Below are 13,014 nucleotides of genomic sequence, written 5' to 3'. Positions count from 1 at the left end.
CACTATGAACATCTTCAAAAGTCGTAAGTGCAATTGTTTTTTGATCTACATCCTTTTAATATATTCTGCTATAGTCCTTGGAAAAGTATGGCGTACGTTCGATCTTGCTGGAAGATATGTCTGATGGTCTAACCTTACTGCTCTCAGAAGACCCCAATGCTGCCGAAGTGGTCAAGATCGAGATGGGCCAGCTGTACCTTGTCAGGCCGGGGAACATCCGGTCATCAAGGGAATGCATGTGCGAGCTCTGTCGGTTCATCATATGGCTGTCCCTGATTTCATTACAGATATAACGAGGCAATAGCGACGATACGCCGTGTCCCCGCACTCGACCATAACTTTCAGCTGGTCATTACACGAGTATATGAAGATGGCGATCAAGAGCTTCTCGAAGATGAAGATGAAAGTGTGTAAATCTATTGTATACATCATTTAATACAAGCTCTCACACGTAACGAATGATAGCTGATGAAGAGAGGGTGTTCTTGATCAGTGAAGAACTTGAATTCCGGTCTGGGGTGACGGACGATGAACCAACTTTCATTTGGCGCGACCTCGACGGGGATGTCGACGAATTGTACGAATTCGTAGCCTCAGGCACCAACGAACCGACTCGTGCGTTCTTTGAGACTTGCATGTACCGCGCAATGTACGAGCGCAAGTTCAAGGCAAGTGCGGATAACACAAAGGACTCTGACTTGGATCAGTTTATATGGCGGTTAGCGCCTTTCGTTATGTGTAGCCCTTAATCGCTCCCCTGATGACGTTTTCAGACCTGTGATAAAGGCTAGGGGCAAGGGCGGTAACCGGAAGTCTCCGAAGAATCAACAAGACTCCGGGGACCTTCCATCAGACACCGTGGATGACTCTACGGTCCAATCACAAGTGATGCCGGCTAAGCCAACAAGTGCAGCGGCGAGGCCATCCTTTGCGAGCTCCTCACTCCCGACGGTTTCTTCTCAAGAAGGCCATATCTTCTCCTGGAACCTGGAAGTAGAAGGCTTCGTTGCCGAGCGCGAGGAAGTTGTTGTTGCCAAGATCGTCGAGCGTACCCCTGGCAATTTCAATTATTGGCTCATAGTCACTGACGAGGATGGCGACTTCGTTTCTCACAAAATCTCTTCGGATATGAATCCTCGCTGGGCTCAAAGGACGTCATCATTAACATGGAACTACGCTAACGGGGGCAGATATGATAGTTGGGCCCTGCAGCTCACGTACTACAGAAGCCTACGATGCATTTAAGACGGCCTTCGCTCAATGTCTGTGGGAAACATTGCATGGCGTTGAATTTCGAAAGGCCAAGGTAGAAATCTCGCGATTTCAATATTTCAAGTGGTTTACTGTGCATATAGCCTGATGAGCAAGCCTACGTCATCAGTTCAACAACTGAAGATGTTGAAATGCGTGACGTCGAAGATGAAGACGAAGACGAAGAAGAGGTTGAATCGGAACTTGACCCTGATGAAGGTACGTGGATTCCGCAATCGCACACAGGAAACCCCTGAGTAGCTTCTTAGAAGCAAGTGAGGAAGAAGAGGAAGAAGAAGGAGAAGGGGACGTTGTTTCTTCCATGCCACAAGGGGAACGCAACTCGCAATTAACGATCGGATATAAGGGCGACCGCTCTTATGTTGTCCGTGGAAATAATATTGGTGTCTTCAGTCACTCCAGCGACGATCAAGTGAAGTACTATGCGACTATTAGTAAAATTTCTACGCCGAAGGGAAAAGAATTCAAGCCACAGGAGGTGTTTTAATTTCAATTCCTTAGCATGATGACAAGTACTGAGATCGTCATCTTTTTGTGCAGGTCATGTTGCACGATCAGGACACGAAGATGGTCCTCAAGAATCCTTCGGATTCCCATTCGTTATTCAGCATGGACATTGAACGAGGCAAAGTGGTCGAAGAGTGGAAGATCCACGAAGATATCACAATTGATCACATTGCCCCCGACAATAAATTCGCTCAAACTACTCGCGAGCAGACTCTTGTTGGTGCTTCTCACAATGCGCTGTTCAGAGTAGATCCACGTATTCCTGGCAGCAAGATGGTTGAGAGCCAATACAAGCAATACGTCAGCAAGAATAAATTCTCTGGGGTTGCTACAACAGCCAGTGGGAAGTTGGCGGTGGCAAGCGAAAAGGGAGATATCAGACTTTTTGATACAATTGGGAAGAATGCGAAGACAGCTTTACCACCTCTCGGTGATCCTATTCTCGGTATCGACGTTACCGCCAGTGGCCGGTGGATTGTCGCAACAACAAAGACTTACCTGTTGCTCATCGATACTCTTATCGGCGAAGGGAGATACGCCGGAAATTTGGGTTTCGACCGTAGTTTCCCCGCTAACGCCAAGCCTATGCCGCGAAGACTTCAACTTCGTTCTGAGCACGTTGCATATATGAACCATGACATCAGCTTCTCAGTTGCACGGTACGTACCTTTAGGAGTGGCCGTGACCCTGACTGACTCTACCGAAATCGTAGCTTCAATCAAGGGGAGGGGCAAGAAGAGAATGCTATTGTCACAGCAACGGGGCAGTATGTCATCGCATGGGACTTTGCAAAGGTTAAGAAAGGGCAACTTGACAAGTATGAGATTAAGAAGTACGAAGATATGGTCGTTCAAGACAATTTCAAGTTCGGGGATGATAAACAAATTGTGAGTGGTCTGAGAGTCTAATGAAGCCGCGGCGTACTCATGTAGATCATTGCAGATCGTGGCTCTGCAGAACAACGTCCTTGCGATTAACAAGAAGAACCTCAAACGGCCCACGAGAAACTCGCTTGCGGTACCTATGTCCAGTCTTCAGAGTCGGTCGAGCATCGTAAACAGTCCGTACTAGACGGTGTTATCTGAGGCGGAATTGTTGTGGTAGTTGTATGTATTGCGGATTGTATACCTAACGTCTTCAGTAACGTAGGATAGGTGTATCGCAGAAGTTCTCTAAATATATAAGTGAAGATGTATATAATATTCCCTTCAAATTCTCTTCTCGCGCTACTTCTTTTCATCTGTAGCAACGTCGGCTTGTCTGTCGCAAGCATCAACATATCTCCAAATTCCAAGATGCCACATGATCCGGGGTATCATAAGACTAAATCCAAGGACAATGGTGGTCCAAAGCATCGGGCTCCACTGTGAAACATCCCATCTCTCATCTCCGAGAGCCCACAGCGTAACGAAGAGGTGCATGCAGTCTCCCATGAGAAGGGGGGTCATGAGAGCAAATACGATTTTCTCTTGTATAGCGGGCTGCGTCGAGAGATGCTTCCGGATGGCCGTTAATACAAAAAAGTTAACGACCCCCATGAGCGCACAGACGTGAGCTAGTTGAATCACAGTCACGATGGACGCCTTTGGAAGGCTAGTAGGCGGGGGATTATCCACTGGCCATGGCGCTTGTGTGTTGTGTGTCTGTCACACAGGTGGTCATTAGATGTTCGACTGAAGGAGAAGACTAAGACACTCACTGTTTCAGGGTCGTGCACTGCTCCTATGAACCCAAGTATCGTCAAAGCAGGTTCATAGAACGCGAAAAGCGCATAGTAGAAGTCAGGTATAGCAGATGCTGACGGTTGCATTGAAGGCACAGGAGTATCAATGACAGGAACTGCTGGTATCAACACAAGATTGTTGCGCAGTAGCTAGTGGACTCGGAGTCTGCGAAGCAGCAGGCAGTACTTGTGATAGACCAAGATGAACCTATGGAAGGCCGCCGCGAAACTCCCCGTGGGCTCAAATAACCCACGTTTGAAATATTAAAGCCTACGGGTCAGAAAAGGAAAAGCCGTCCTTCTAAGGCTCACAAGGGTTTTGCTGAACCCTCAGTGTTACTTATATGCCCAGCCCGGGGCCCGGGGAAAAGAACGGAAGGAGTTCAAAACGTAAAAGATCGAAGACGGTTTCAACAAGCATTATCAAAGCACAATATACGTAACAGTTTATTTCGCTCAGTCTTCCGACATTGTCTAACCGGCCCTAAAGCTAATCAATTTTCTCATCGTGTAATTTGCGTCTTCTTCATCTTACAACCTCAGGTCTATCTTAAACCCAGGTGGGCAGCCAATCATTCGATGTTGACCCACTAAATGGCGAGGACCGAGACCATTCTTCTACGAGAAGATGAGGGTTATAATGCATAGCTTGCTACTGGGTGTATATCCACTTCTGCAAGCCTGTGCTTCGCGCCTTTCTAACATCACAACGCCTTCCAATTGTTGTCCTTTCACGTAGACTCCGTACAATGATTAATATTGATCGAGATTCATTGATGACCATGAACTGCGACCAGCACATGTTTCCATGCAAGTGACTCGCTTGGTGCGGATCCAACTAGTAACTTAGATTCCAGAATATAGGAATTCGGGCTTGTCCGTTTGCCCAGAGGTATCAGTAATGTTTACTTCATACAAACGTGAAATCAGCCGCTCAACAGACCATTCAGCTGTTTTCGGGCTTCCTCCATTACTCTCTCCGCCTCATCGTCCTCCAGTTGATCTTGTGGTGTCTGGCACAAAATTCAGAGTAGAACTACTTGAGAGGGGAGCGTGACATACTGGTAGATCTGTTCCGGCTGAGCCAGCTAGTCCGAGTTTCCCGTTAGTGAGGTCGAAAAGAACCTTGTCAACTTCAGCGTCTGCCTCTTCTTCTATCTCTTCGTCTTCGTCCATTTGTAAGGTGTCTTCAAGCATTTCCTCCATGATCCCAGCCTGCGGTACAAGTCAGATAGTCAGGGGAGCACTATGGAAAAACATCACACACCTTCGTCATTTCCATGCTCATTTCCCGCATTGCTTGACTTATCTGGGGCAATTTGACAAGCGAGTTGGATAGTTTCATAATTTCTGTAGACTTCTGCAACGACCCTGTAACTTTGACCATGGCTGCAGAGTTGTAGCATGTAAATAAGCCGTACTTCAAATTAAGAATATTCACTCACCTAGCTGTTGCTGTAGCTGGGTACCGATCGATCCCAAGCGTGCTTTGCTAACAGACAATCTGTCTTTCTGCTTATTACTGCGGACGACCTCCTTAGCGAGGATTCGTGCAGACTTCACATCTCCCTTGACAGCAAGCTGCTTCACCGTCGTGCGTGCTTTTGCCGTCGCAGCTTCGAGCTGTACCGGGGATTAGCGTGGGATATGGGCACTACAGAACAGGGTGCCGACCTGCCTCATCTCCCTGTCCAGTTGTCGGCTTTCTGAACGCAATTTTCCTTGCCATGCACGCACTCTCTCTTCGGGTGTCGGTCCATAGAGAAATCGGTTTATGGTCTGCATGAGAGATTGAGTGCTGTGGTAGCTCAACTGGAAGTAACAGAATGTTGCCTCTTTCGGTTTTCAAGAGTGATTCGGGCTTGGCACGACATCTTGAGACTTTCTCGCCTACATGCAGTCGCAAATCGTTTAGTGGACCTTTCTTACTATTGTGTTTGGAGGTTTTGAATCGCTTGCCAGATCCGAACAAGCTTGCTCTAGCGGCTGACATGGCGGCTGACTGCTTCGACAGAGCATATAAACCACCTTGTTCCAACATGGTCCTCCGGAACACCTTGGCCGCTCCTAACGAGGGTGAAACAATAAATCCCGGTGACGCTATATCCGTACAGGTTCACTTTGCTCATAATGTCAATCCAATGGCTCCTAAGTTTCTTCCTACTTCCGTCCTTCGCCTGTGCTACCATAAAACCTGTGTCCCCCGGCCCTGGCGACGTGTTCAGATCTGGATCACCCTGCCTCATCTCTTGGGATACCGACCGGTCCGACTCCACCCAACCATGGAGAAACGCCACCATTTGTATGCAATTACATCCCTGATCCTATTTTTATTTTGACATTGGTTGCTACACAGACCTCATGTCTGGCCCCAACCTGAACATGTCAATAGTTACGACCGTTGTCGAGCACCTAGACGGGACTAACATGACATCGTATAATTGGCTATGCCCTGACGTGACACCCAATGCAGACATTTACTTCTACCAGGTATGGTGCATAACCATGCGAGTCGCGATCTCTTACTGATACCGGTACACCAGTTTTCGAATAACGGGGTCTCGACTGGATCGACTTGGACCTCTCGGTTCACAGTAAGTACAGTGGTAAATCCCCTCCGTGCAGAAGCTGATTATAGAGCTTTTAAGATTGCTTCGTATTCTGGCCACACCACTCTCCCTGAAAACAGCAAGCAACCTGGCGGGGCTCCTATTCCGTGGGGTGTCGGACATCTTGTACCCCCAAAGAGCACGATTTCGTCGAGCCCAATCGTTTCACCTCGCAGCCGTCCATTACTAACTCGCCCGTGCGAAACACTAAAATGTCGCCAACGCATGACACTCCTGGAAGACGCTTTGCCCTCCGGTACTAAAAATTCCGCTACCCCCTCTCCCCTTCGACAACGCATGGTCTCGCGCCCCACCGCAATAGATCAAGTCAAGCTCACGCGAGAGAGAAGACCTTCAAGCAGAGGTAGCCGCGGAGGCCCTAATCTGAGCGTGCATCTCCTATGTGCTCTAGCGACGTTGTGGTTGGTGGTTCTATAGACCAGGGACCTAGATATGACTACAGATTTGTACTACTACCTGTCTGTCGAAATAAAGTAATAGAGAAAGAGACTAAACATCTACAGCGAAAAGTAAGAGTGCACTATAAAAAATAATATGAACAGAACGTATGATATACACACAGGTTAAAGTTGCGGTCCAGCCTTGATCTGATTGACCAGTGCTTCCCAGTAACTCCAGTCAGAACCATCTACTTCCATCAAACCAGGATCCCCAGCCATTGGATTGGTGTTAGGTCCTATCCAGCCTGAGAATTCAGTACCACCGGGCCCTCCCCAAGATAAAGCAGGCATGCCTGCTGTCGCATCGACCGCAGGACTCCCGCCGAAAGTGCTGCACCAATGATCCAAGAGAGACTGAGCAGCGGATTCTTCTTCCCCACTTGGACTGCCGCTGCCAGCGGGTGAGCCGAGCGTACCCGTACCGTCGGTAGATCCACTGTGCTGCAGACGTTGCATAGCGGGGGAATGCGTGTAAGGAGGTGACAACGCGTATACTGCAGGCGAAGACATTGTGGGAGACAAGGTGTTCGGCGACGTCGTGCCCATCGTGAGAGCTTGGCGTGTAGATGGAGGTAGAGCAGAACGAGAAGTCGGCATGGAGAAGATTGTGGAGTGCTGTTCTCCAGTATGCCCATTTGTAGGTGAGCTTGCTCCATCCACACCATGCGACGCACTTTCTGCCATTTGTGATGCGCGGCTTTTAAGAAACTCGATAGTTTTGAGCTCCCTCCGAGTAGTTTCGTCCATCTCGCGCACGCCCTCATGGTCTGCCAGGAAGCCGTCCAAAATAGTGTGCATCATGTCCGCGTCCTTGCCTTTGGGGTGCAAGACTAGATAAATGCCACTGATCATCGCTGTTTGAAACTCTCTGTAGGCGTTGCTCAGAGAGTCGCGGGTTTCTTTTGGCATTGAGTCGCGGAAGGCCTTGCGAACTTGGAAATCCTTGATCGAAGACTCGAAGCACGCCTTTCGGGAACGCAGGTAACGATCGCAACTCAATTTCCGCAATAAATATGGACGATGGAGGCCGACGCGAACGAACAAGACCTCGGTAATGAGGAGAAAGCGGTGAACAGGAATGAATTTTTTTGTTTCGTCGAGGGATGTGTCGGGATCCAGCGAAAAGTGAGGTGGTAAGTTGGTAACGAATTTTAGAAGGTCATCATCCAGCGCCAAGACGTCAGAATAATGACTGGGTGACTTGACCTTCTGGAAATGATGTACCATCCGTCCAATAATGGAGGCCAGCTGATGCCTGAGAATAACAAAGGTCATCAGCGTAGGGCTTGAAAGGGGAGGTGGATTGCGAATGGCGGCAGGGGAAAAGTCATCATCGATGTTCAAAGGCGGGAGAGTGCAGGTGTAATCGTCCTGAATAGCATGAGGTCTTCCAAGCACAAGTGCGTAGGAACGATCGGCGTGATAAAGATATGACCTTCAGAATTCCCTAAGTTTAGACCTTGAGGAGATATTGGTATCCTTACCATATGCGGCGTCGATTTTCAACCTGAGCAGGGTCGAGTCCCTGTGCAAGCTAAATCAAAACAGGCATACTAATAGGATATTTACGAACTTACCGAAGGTGCAGCATCACGATGGAATCCAAGTGCTTGAGCTGTTCGTACAGCGGCACCCAACTGACTCCAACATTCCGTAATGCGACGATCAAAAGTCAAGAATCGTGCGCTCTAATGCTTATGTCAGAACTCCGCGCCGCGTAGATAACCTTCGACACTCACGAGTAAGCGAGTGAGAACGATATCCAGTGAATCTGGTTGGATAGCTGCGGCGATAAGCAGAGAGCGTCGAGCTATTCAGGAAACGGGTGGGTATAAAACACATTATACTCGATCAATGACGTACAAGACCAGTAATATCTCAAAGATGTCACTCTTCTTGTTCGCGCGTCGCCAGCAAGATGTTCAGGTGCCAATCGCACTGAAATAGCAAGCACCACGAACAACAACGGAAGGAAGCGTGCATCGTTAGTATTGGCGCCCACCCCGTTGACGCAAAGAGATGCGTAGGCAGTCCGAAAGTCAGCCTCGCAAACGGGATATCTCGTCCAATTGCTACAATCAAGGGGAAAAAATTATCAAGACTAGACAACAGATAGGGCATCAACTAACATTGCAGCAAAATAATGATCAATAAGTACATCGGAAAACCGTTGTGGAGGGAGCTCCTGAAGGAGCTCCGAAATTTTGTGCGGTGATACACCGCATTCTTGAACAAGACTCTTGAGGTTGTCAGCTGCTGAAGGTTCAGAATCTTGTCGCACAGACTCGATTATTGACGGGGTCGCTAAGGTTGATTTATGCTCGCCGTGACCAGTCCCGTGCTGGCCGGAAGGTCCAGCATTGACATTAGAAGTGGAATGATGCGAATCCCACTGTTCTTGAATCGAACTGGCAACAACGACGTTTGCCAGCTAGTGAAAAGGATGTCAGAAAATGGAACTAGCATGACCATCAAAACATTCACTTGCTCCAGAACGGAGGCGGGTGCTACACTTCCTGAGGCACTATTGCCAAACCATTTTCCACTGTGGAAGGTACCGCCACTTGGATCCTGCTCATCAGTTATCGAACGGCTATCGTCATCTGGACCGTCAGATGTAGAACTTTGGTGTCTGTCTGCAGCTGAATAGGAAGACTGAGACGGTGAATTGAAGTATTGGGGCAAAGCCTGCTCGATAATGTGCTCAAGCCTGGCTAAGCGGACGCTCAGATCTTGGTCTGTTTTTCCGGGAGTGTATGCTTTGCAAAGCTCTGGTACTTTTCGTGCTACACACTGGGAAGACTGTTAGACGGACAGGTAATAAACAACATGAAAGAGCCATACATGAGAGCACGGTATCTGCCGGTCGCACTGCCAGGGGGAATATTTTAACAGTGTAATTTGAATGATGAGAGTATGAACAAACCTTCTGCTTTCGACGATGACATTCACCGCAGGAGAAACTACGGACAAAGTGGTTCTGGGTCACTCTAAGCGCGCAAGGAAAAAATACAAACCTGACTCTAGATCTGGGTTTCTTGACCTGTATATGATCGCCATCATCCTCCTCAGTCTTCCTCCTCTTGAGACTAGAGGTTTCCGAAGCTGAAGTATTCTTGACCATGGATGATGGGAGCAGACGGTAATCTTGGAGATTGAATAGAAAGATGAAGAGAGTCAGATCGGTGACTCCGTCTCCGAGTCCGATCTGCACGTGCAGGTGGCACTGCTGGCAGTCAATATTCGTGCATCATGTGCGAGCGTTAGCTCTTAGCCCTGGTTACCATTGAGCGGCTCACTATAAGACGCATGCAGGCGCGACGGAGACTCTATCCGGATTGTTCATCAAAGGCTATCTCATATATAATCTAGTCTGTTTACCGCAATGTCCTCAACAACACTGATCGACTCGGACGTAGCGGTCATGATGGAACAACCATCCTGGAAGAAAACCAAACTCTCCTTGGAAAGACCCTACAAGGATGACAAAGGAGAGCGCATACCTGTCCTTCTAGACATAACTCCAGATGGAGTGCAAGTGTTTGAGCCGTATGTCACGAAACCGTCGCTATATTCTATCCCTAACCAAGCATCAGTCCACAAGATCCCATCAAACTCTTGGGTGAAAACCTGAGACGCATATTTATCGAGCGTGGCGTAGATTTTTTTGAGTGCCAAGATGCCCTGAGGGCCACAGGAGACTCGTCCATTCCTCAGGCCCTGGATACCAAGGACGACAAGGTCGAACCAGATCAGCAGGAGGAAGGCATCTCGAAAGCCCACATGAACCCAGAGGAGCTATTTAAAATGCGCATGGAAATCATGCCTCAACTATTGTATGTGATCCTCCAGGCGGCAACATCGGAAGTCTCATCCTCAAGCTAGTACCGCACTGGGAGAGATGACGCATGCCAGGGAGCTGCTTTCGTTGTTACTGACTTCCTCTACACCAATTGATCCGTCTCCTGTCCCTTCCTTACCTTCTTCTACATTGACTGCAAGTATTGTCACGAAGCCTCCGCCTATACCTTCAGTGGACGCGTTCAATGCCCAGTTGACTATTGGTGGAAAGGACGAGGCTCTGAGAAAAGCTTCAAGTATATTCAAGGCCGCCGCAAACAACCTGGAGAGAAGCCGCCTTCGAGGTCAAAGGTACTGGGTTGATGCACTCAAGATCCGGCGTGCCAATTGGGGATTGGTGCCTGCACCCCTCCCATTCGGTGCACCAACAGGCAAGGGCGCTGATAAAACGTCGAAGGACTTCTTTGTCTCTTTCGGACTCGAGGAATGTAAGCATTTGATTATGTTTACTGTCTTGAATTTAACATGCGTCCAGCCCCAGCTCACTTCAGACGAAGAGCGGTCGGACACATGGCAACATATGAAACTTCATCACATGTTCTTGTGTTTCCTCACCGTCAGCGAGTCCGCCTCCAAGTTTCTCTTATTCTCACCGATTCCAGCGGCCTCTTTCGCACTGCTTCCAACAGCATAACAAGCTTTTCGGATGCGTCATTGGAAGATTCACTTAAAATTGCGCAAAGGGAAATGGTCGAGGAAGAGCTTTTCTCTGTCTTGATTAAAGAGGCTAGCACTCTACCGACAGCCTCAGCACGAGTGGCCGAGCGGCTGATCGTCATTGACGCTGCCCAAGGAATGGAACTGAAGTTTGAACTCGTGAGTTATCAGTGCAGACCGAGATGTGACGTTTAACGTGTGTAGGTTGATGGTGATGCTGTCAATGCTCAAGAATCCAATAAGAGTGACGAACGTTTGTCCGCTACTTGTAATCTCATATACTTTGCACTGCAGGGACTTCTCTTGTCCCTGCATGCTTCGCAGAAATCCCAACGCCTATCATCAACCAACACACAACATCCACCCTCGGTATTTCCGAATAAGGCTCCTCTATTACAGCCCATCATCGATCTCCTTCAATATCAGGTATTCTGTGACAGAATCAAAGTAGAGCTAGGTAAAATGGTCTCTGCCTTACTTAAGGCCGGTATTCCGTCGTCGTTACGATTCGACACTGTAGGTGAGAGCGGGCACCAATTAGTGGAGCATTTTGTCGCCAATGAGACGGCAAGAAGGATTGGGGGTGAGGCTCTTCTCCGTATCGATGTCAGGCAAGTTGCGATCTGGAGCACATTCCTGAATATATATTTATGTTACTCACAACAGACAAACTCTTCGTTTGACATTCCTTTCGCCATCATCTCTTACAGCCCATTTGCCACAAGCAACGCTCCCGATTGCGTCCATCCCTCAGCTGGTGCAGCTTCTTTCGGACGAAGTGGAGAGGTGCCTTCTTAACCGGTTGTGCGAAGTGGGCTTACAGGTTTGTGAACGTGTCGGTGCAACGTGGTTCGTCGATTTCGTCAGTGGCAAGGCGGTCGGAAGATGGGAAGGAAACATATTGTGAGCACACCAATATTATTTTTACTCTTTCCAGCATGGACTAAGGAGATTTCCAGGAACTTTCGCGTCATATTCGACAAGGATTTTGCAATCCACTCGTCGGCATACCGTCTGAACAGAGCAAGTCACCAATTATCATTACTAGAAACATACACTCCTGAGACCTCAATTTCTCTTGAGGCATGGCTGCAAGAGCTACTTGAGAAGGCTATATTGGAATCTTAAAATGTTTTGGCCAATAATCGTGTTGCATGATATCATAAGCATATGACCTACTTGACTGGGTGGATGAAAATGTGAATGCAGAAAGTAATTGAGAAGACGAAATTTTTTACTCGTCGTCGTCGTCGTCCTCGGCAGCTGCAGCCTCGCCTCCTGAAGCCTTGAAGGCCTCGATCTTTGCCTGGATACGAGCTCTGCGTTCCTCCAGCGTGAGTTTGGACTTCTTGTACTTCAGGGTCTCTGCCTTCCAGTCCTTGGTCTTCTCCGTAGGTCGGAAGGTGGGGTCCTCACGAATGGCAGCATACGCGTTAGTGTAAATTTCCTCGATATCTTCTGAACCGATATCATCTGCGAGATACGAGGAAAATTGCTTCTTGAAGCTGAGCGAAAACTATAAATGGCATGCTTCATGTTCATACGGAATGGCTTACCGCTCGTCATCTTCCTCCTCGAGCGACTCCATGTACTCAGCAACGTGGCCACCAAATATGTACTTCTTGAGCACTTCACTATCGAGGCTCTTGCTCTCTGGGTCGTACCCAGGGAAACGCTTGTCGGAGTGGGGAATGAATATACCACCGTCACTTGCACCCTTCATTGCGCCGAAAACGCGGTGGCCAGTAGAAGTGCGTTTAAGACCAACATCAAGGTAGCACTTGAAGGGTCGTGGAGCATCTTCATCATCTAATGCCTCAGTCAACGTCAAGGAACCGTCAGGCTCCGCGACACCCTCGTATTTATCGGCAAGACCCAGCTTGGTCAACGCACGGCGAGCGCACAGAAGACCAGTTGCGTATGC

General features: G+C 48.5%; 7 protein-coding genes across 7 annotated transcripts; 3 read left to right on the top strand and 4 right to left on the bottom strand.

Moving 5' to 3' along the window:
• Positions 1 to 4: 4 nt before the first annotated feature.
• Positions 5 to 2,850, top strand: BJ212DRAFT_1481249 (VID27 cytoplasmic protein-domain-containing protein; the record flags this gene model as incomplete). The annotated part of the gene is made up of 12 exons (XM_041340230.1): positions 5 to 23; positions 75 to 92; positions 148 to 238; positions 288 to 406; positions 466 to 718; positions 774 to 1,198; positions 1,227 to 1,306; positions 1,356 to 1,470; positions 1,521 to 1,750; positions 1,813 to 2,438; positions 2,492 to 2,666; positions 2,722 to 2,850. 12 exons carry the CDS (start codon positions 5 to 7, stop codon positions 2,848 to 2,850), a joined length of 2,280 nt encoding a protein of 759 aa, XP_041192399.1.
• A 155-nt stretch (positions 2,851 to 3,005) lies between these two features.
• BJ212DRAFT_1447132 (uncharacterized protein) lies at positions 3,006 to 3,589 on the bottom strand (the record flags this gene model as incomplete). The annotated part of the gene is made up of 2 exons (XM_041338358.1): positions 3,006 to 3,422; positions 3,479 to 3,589. The coding sequence occupies 2 exons, from the start codon at positions 3,587 to 3,589 to the stop codon at positions 3,006 to 3,008; spliced, it is 528 nt and encodes a 175-aa protein (XP_041192398.1).
• Positions 3,590 to 4,021: 432 nt separating this feature from the next.
• Positions 4,022 to 5,384, bottom strand: BJ212DRAFT_219337 (Snf7-domain-containing protein). Its single transcript, XM_041342680.1, has 5 exons — positions 5,177 to 5,384; positions 4,948 to 5,125; positions 4,770 to 4,891; positions 4,565 to 4,717; positions 4,022 to 4,515 (listed from the first exon to the last, which is right to left on the bottom strand). Exons 1-5 carry the CDS (start codon positions 5,285 to 5,287, stop codon positions 4,429 to 4,431), a joined length of 651 nt encoding a protein of 216 aa, XP_041192397.1. The 5' UTR covers positions 5,288 to 5,384; the 3' UTR covers positions 4,022 to 4,428.
• Positions 5,385 to 5,632: 248 nt separating this feature from the next.
• On the top strand, positions 5,633 to 6,549 carry BJ212DRAFT_1481247 (uncharacterized protein; the record flags this gene model as incomplete). Its single annotated transcript, XM_041340229.1, has 4 exons — positions 5,633 to 5,804; positions 5,859 to 5,992; positions 6,046 to 6,096; positions 6,151 to 6,549. 4 exons carry the CDS (start codon positions 5,633 to 5,635, stop codon positions 6,547 to 6,549), a joined length of 756 nt encoding a protein of 251 aa, XP_041192396.1.
• Positions 6,550 to 6,679: 130 nt separating this feature from the next.
• Positions 6,680 to 9,745, bottom strand: BJ212DRAFT_1356771 (fungal-specific transcription factor domain-containing protein). Its single transcript, XM_041335719.1, has 10 exons — positions 9,590 to 9,745; positions 9,499 to 9,535; positions 9,417 to 9,443; positions 9,057 to 9,365; positions 8,702 to 9,003; positions 8,436 to 8,644; positions 8,312 to 8,382; positions 8,150 to 8,260; positions 8,057 to 8,097; positions 6,680 to 8,007 (listed from the first exon to the last, which is right to left on the bottom strand). Exons 1-10 carry the CDS (start codon positions 9,694 to 9,696, stop codon positions 6,696 to 6,698), a joined length of 2,526 nt encoding a protein of 841 aa, XP_041192395.1. The 5' UTR covers positions 9,697 to 9,745; the 3' UTR covers positions 6,680 to 6,695.
• Positions 9,746 to 9,856: 111 nt separating this feature from the next.
• BJ212DRAFT_1356766 (subunit 17 of mediator complex-domain-containing protein) lies at positions 9,857 to 12,207 on the top strand. The gene is made up of 6 exons (XM_041335718.1): positions 9,857 to 10,121; positions 10,169 to 10,408; positions 10,458 to 10,861; positions 10,909 to 11,249; positions 11,295 to 11,701; positions 11,757 to 12,207. Exons 1-6 carry the CDS (start codon positions 9,958 to 9,960, stop codon positions 11,995 to 11,997), a joined length of 1,797 nt encoding a protein of 598 aa, XP_041192394.1. The 5' UTR covers positions 9,857 to 9,957; the 3' UTR covers positions 11,998 to 12,207.
• A 117-nt stretch (positions 12,208 to 12,324) lies between these two features.
• On the bottom strand, positions 12,325 to 13,014 carry BJ212DRAFT_1272825 (ribosomal L18 C-terminal region-domain-containing protein; the record flags this gene model as incomplete). The annotated part of the gene is made up of 2 exons (XM_041331044.1): positions 12,325 to 12,595; positions 12,647 to 13,014. Coding segments are annotated over 2 exons (639 nt in total), but the record flags the coding sequence as incomplete, so codon positions are not given.

Source organism: Suillus subaureus, assembly GCF_016647635.1.
Source record: "Suillus subaureus strain MN1 chromosome Unknown BJ212scaffold_18, whole genome shotgun sequence".
NCBI classification, from domain to species: domain Eukaryota; kingdom Fungi; phylum Basidiomycota; class Agaricomycetes; order Boletales; family Suillaceae; genus Suillus; species Suillus subaureus.
The sequence above is the reverse complement of the archived record's forward strand: the minus strand, read 5'-3'. Positions and strand labels throughout refer to the sequence as shown.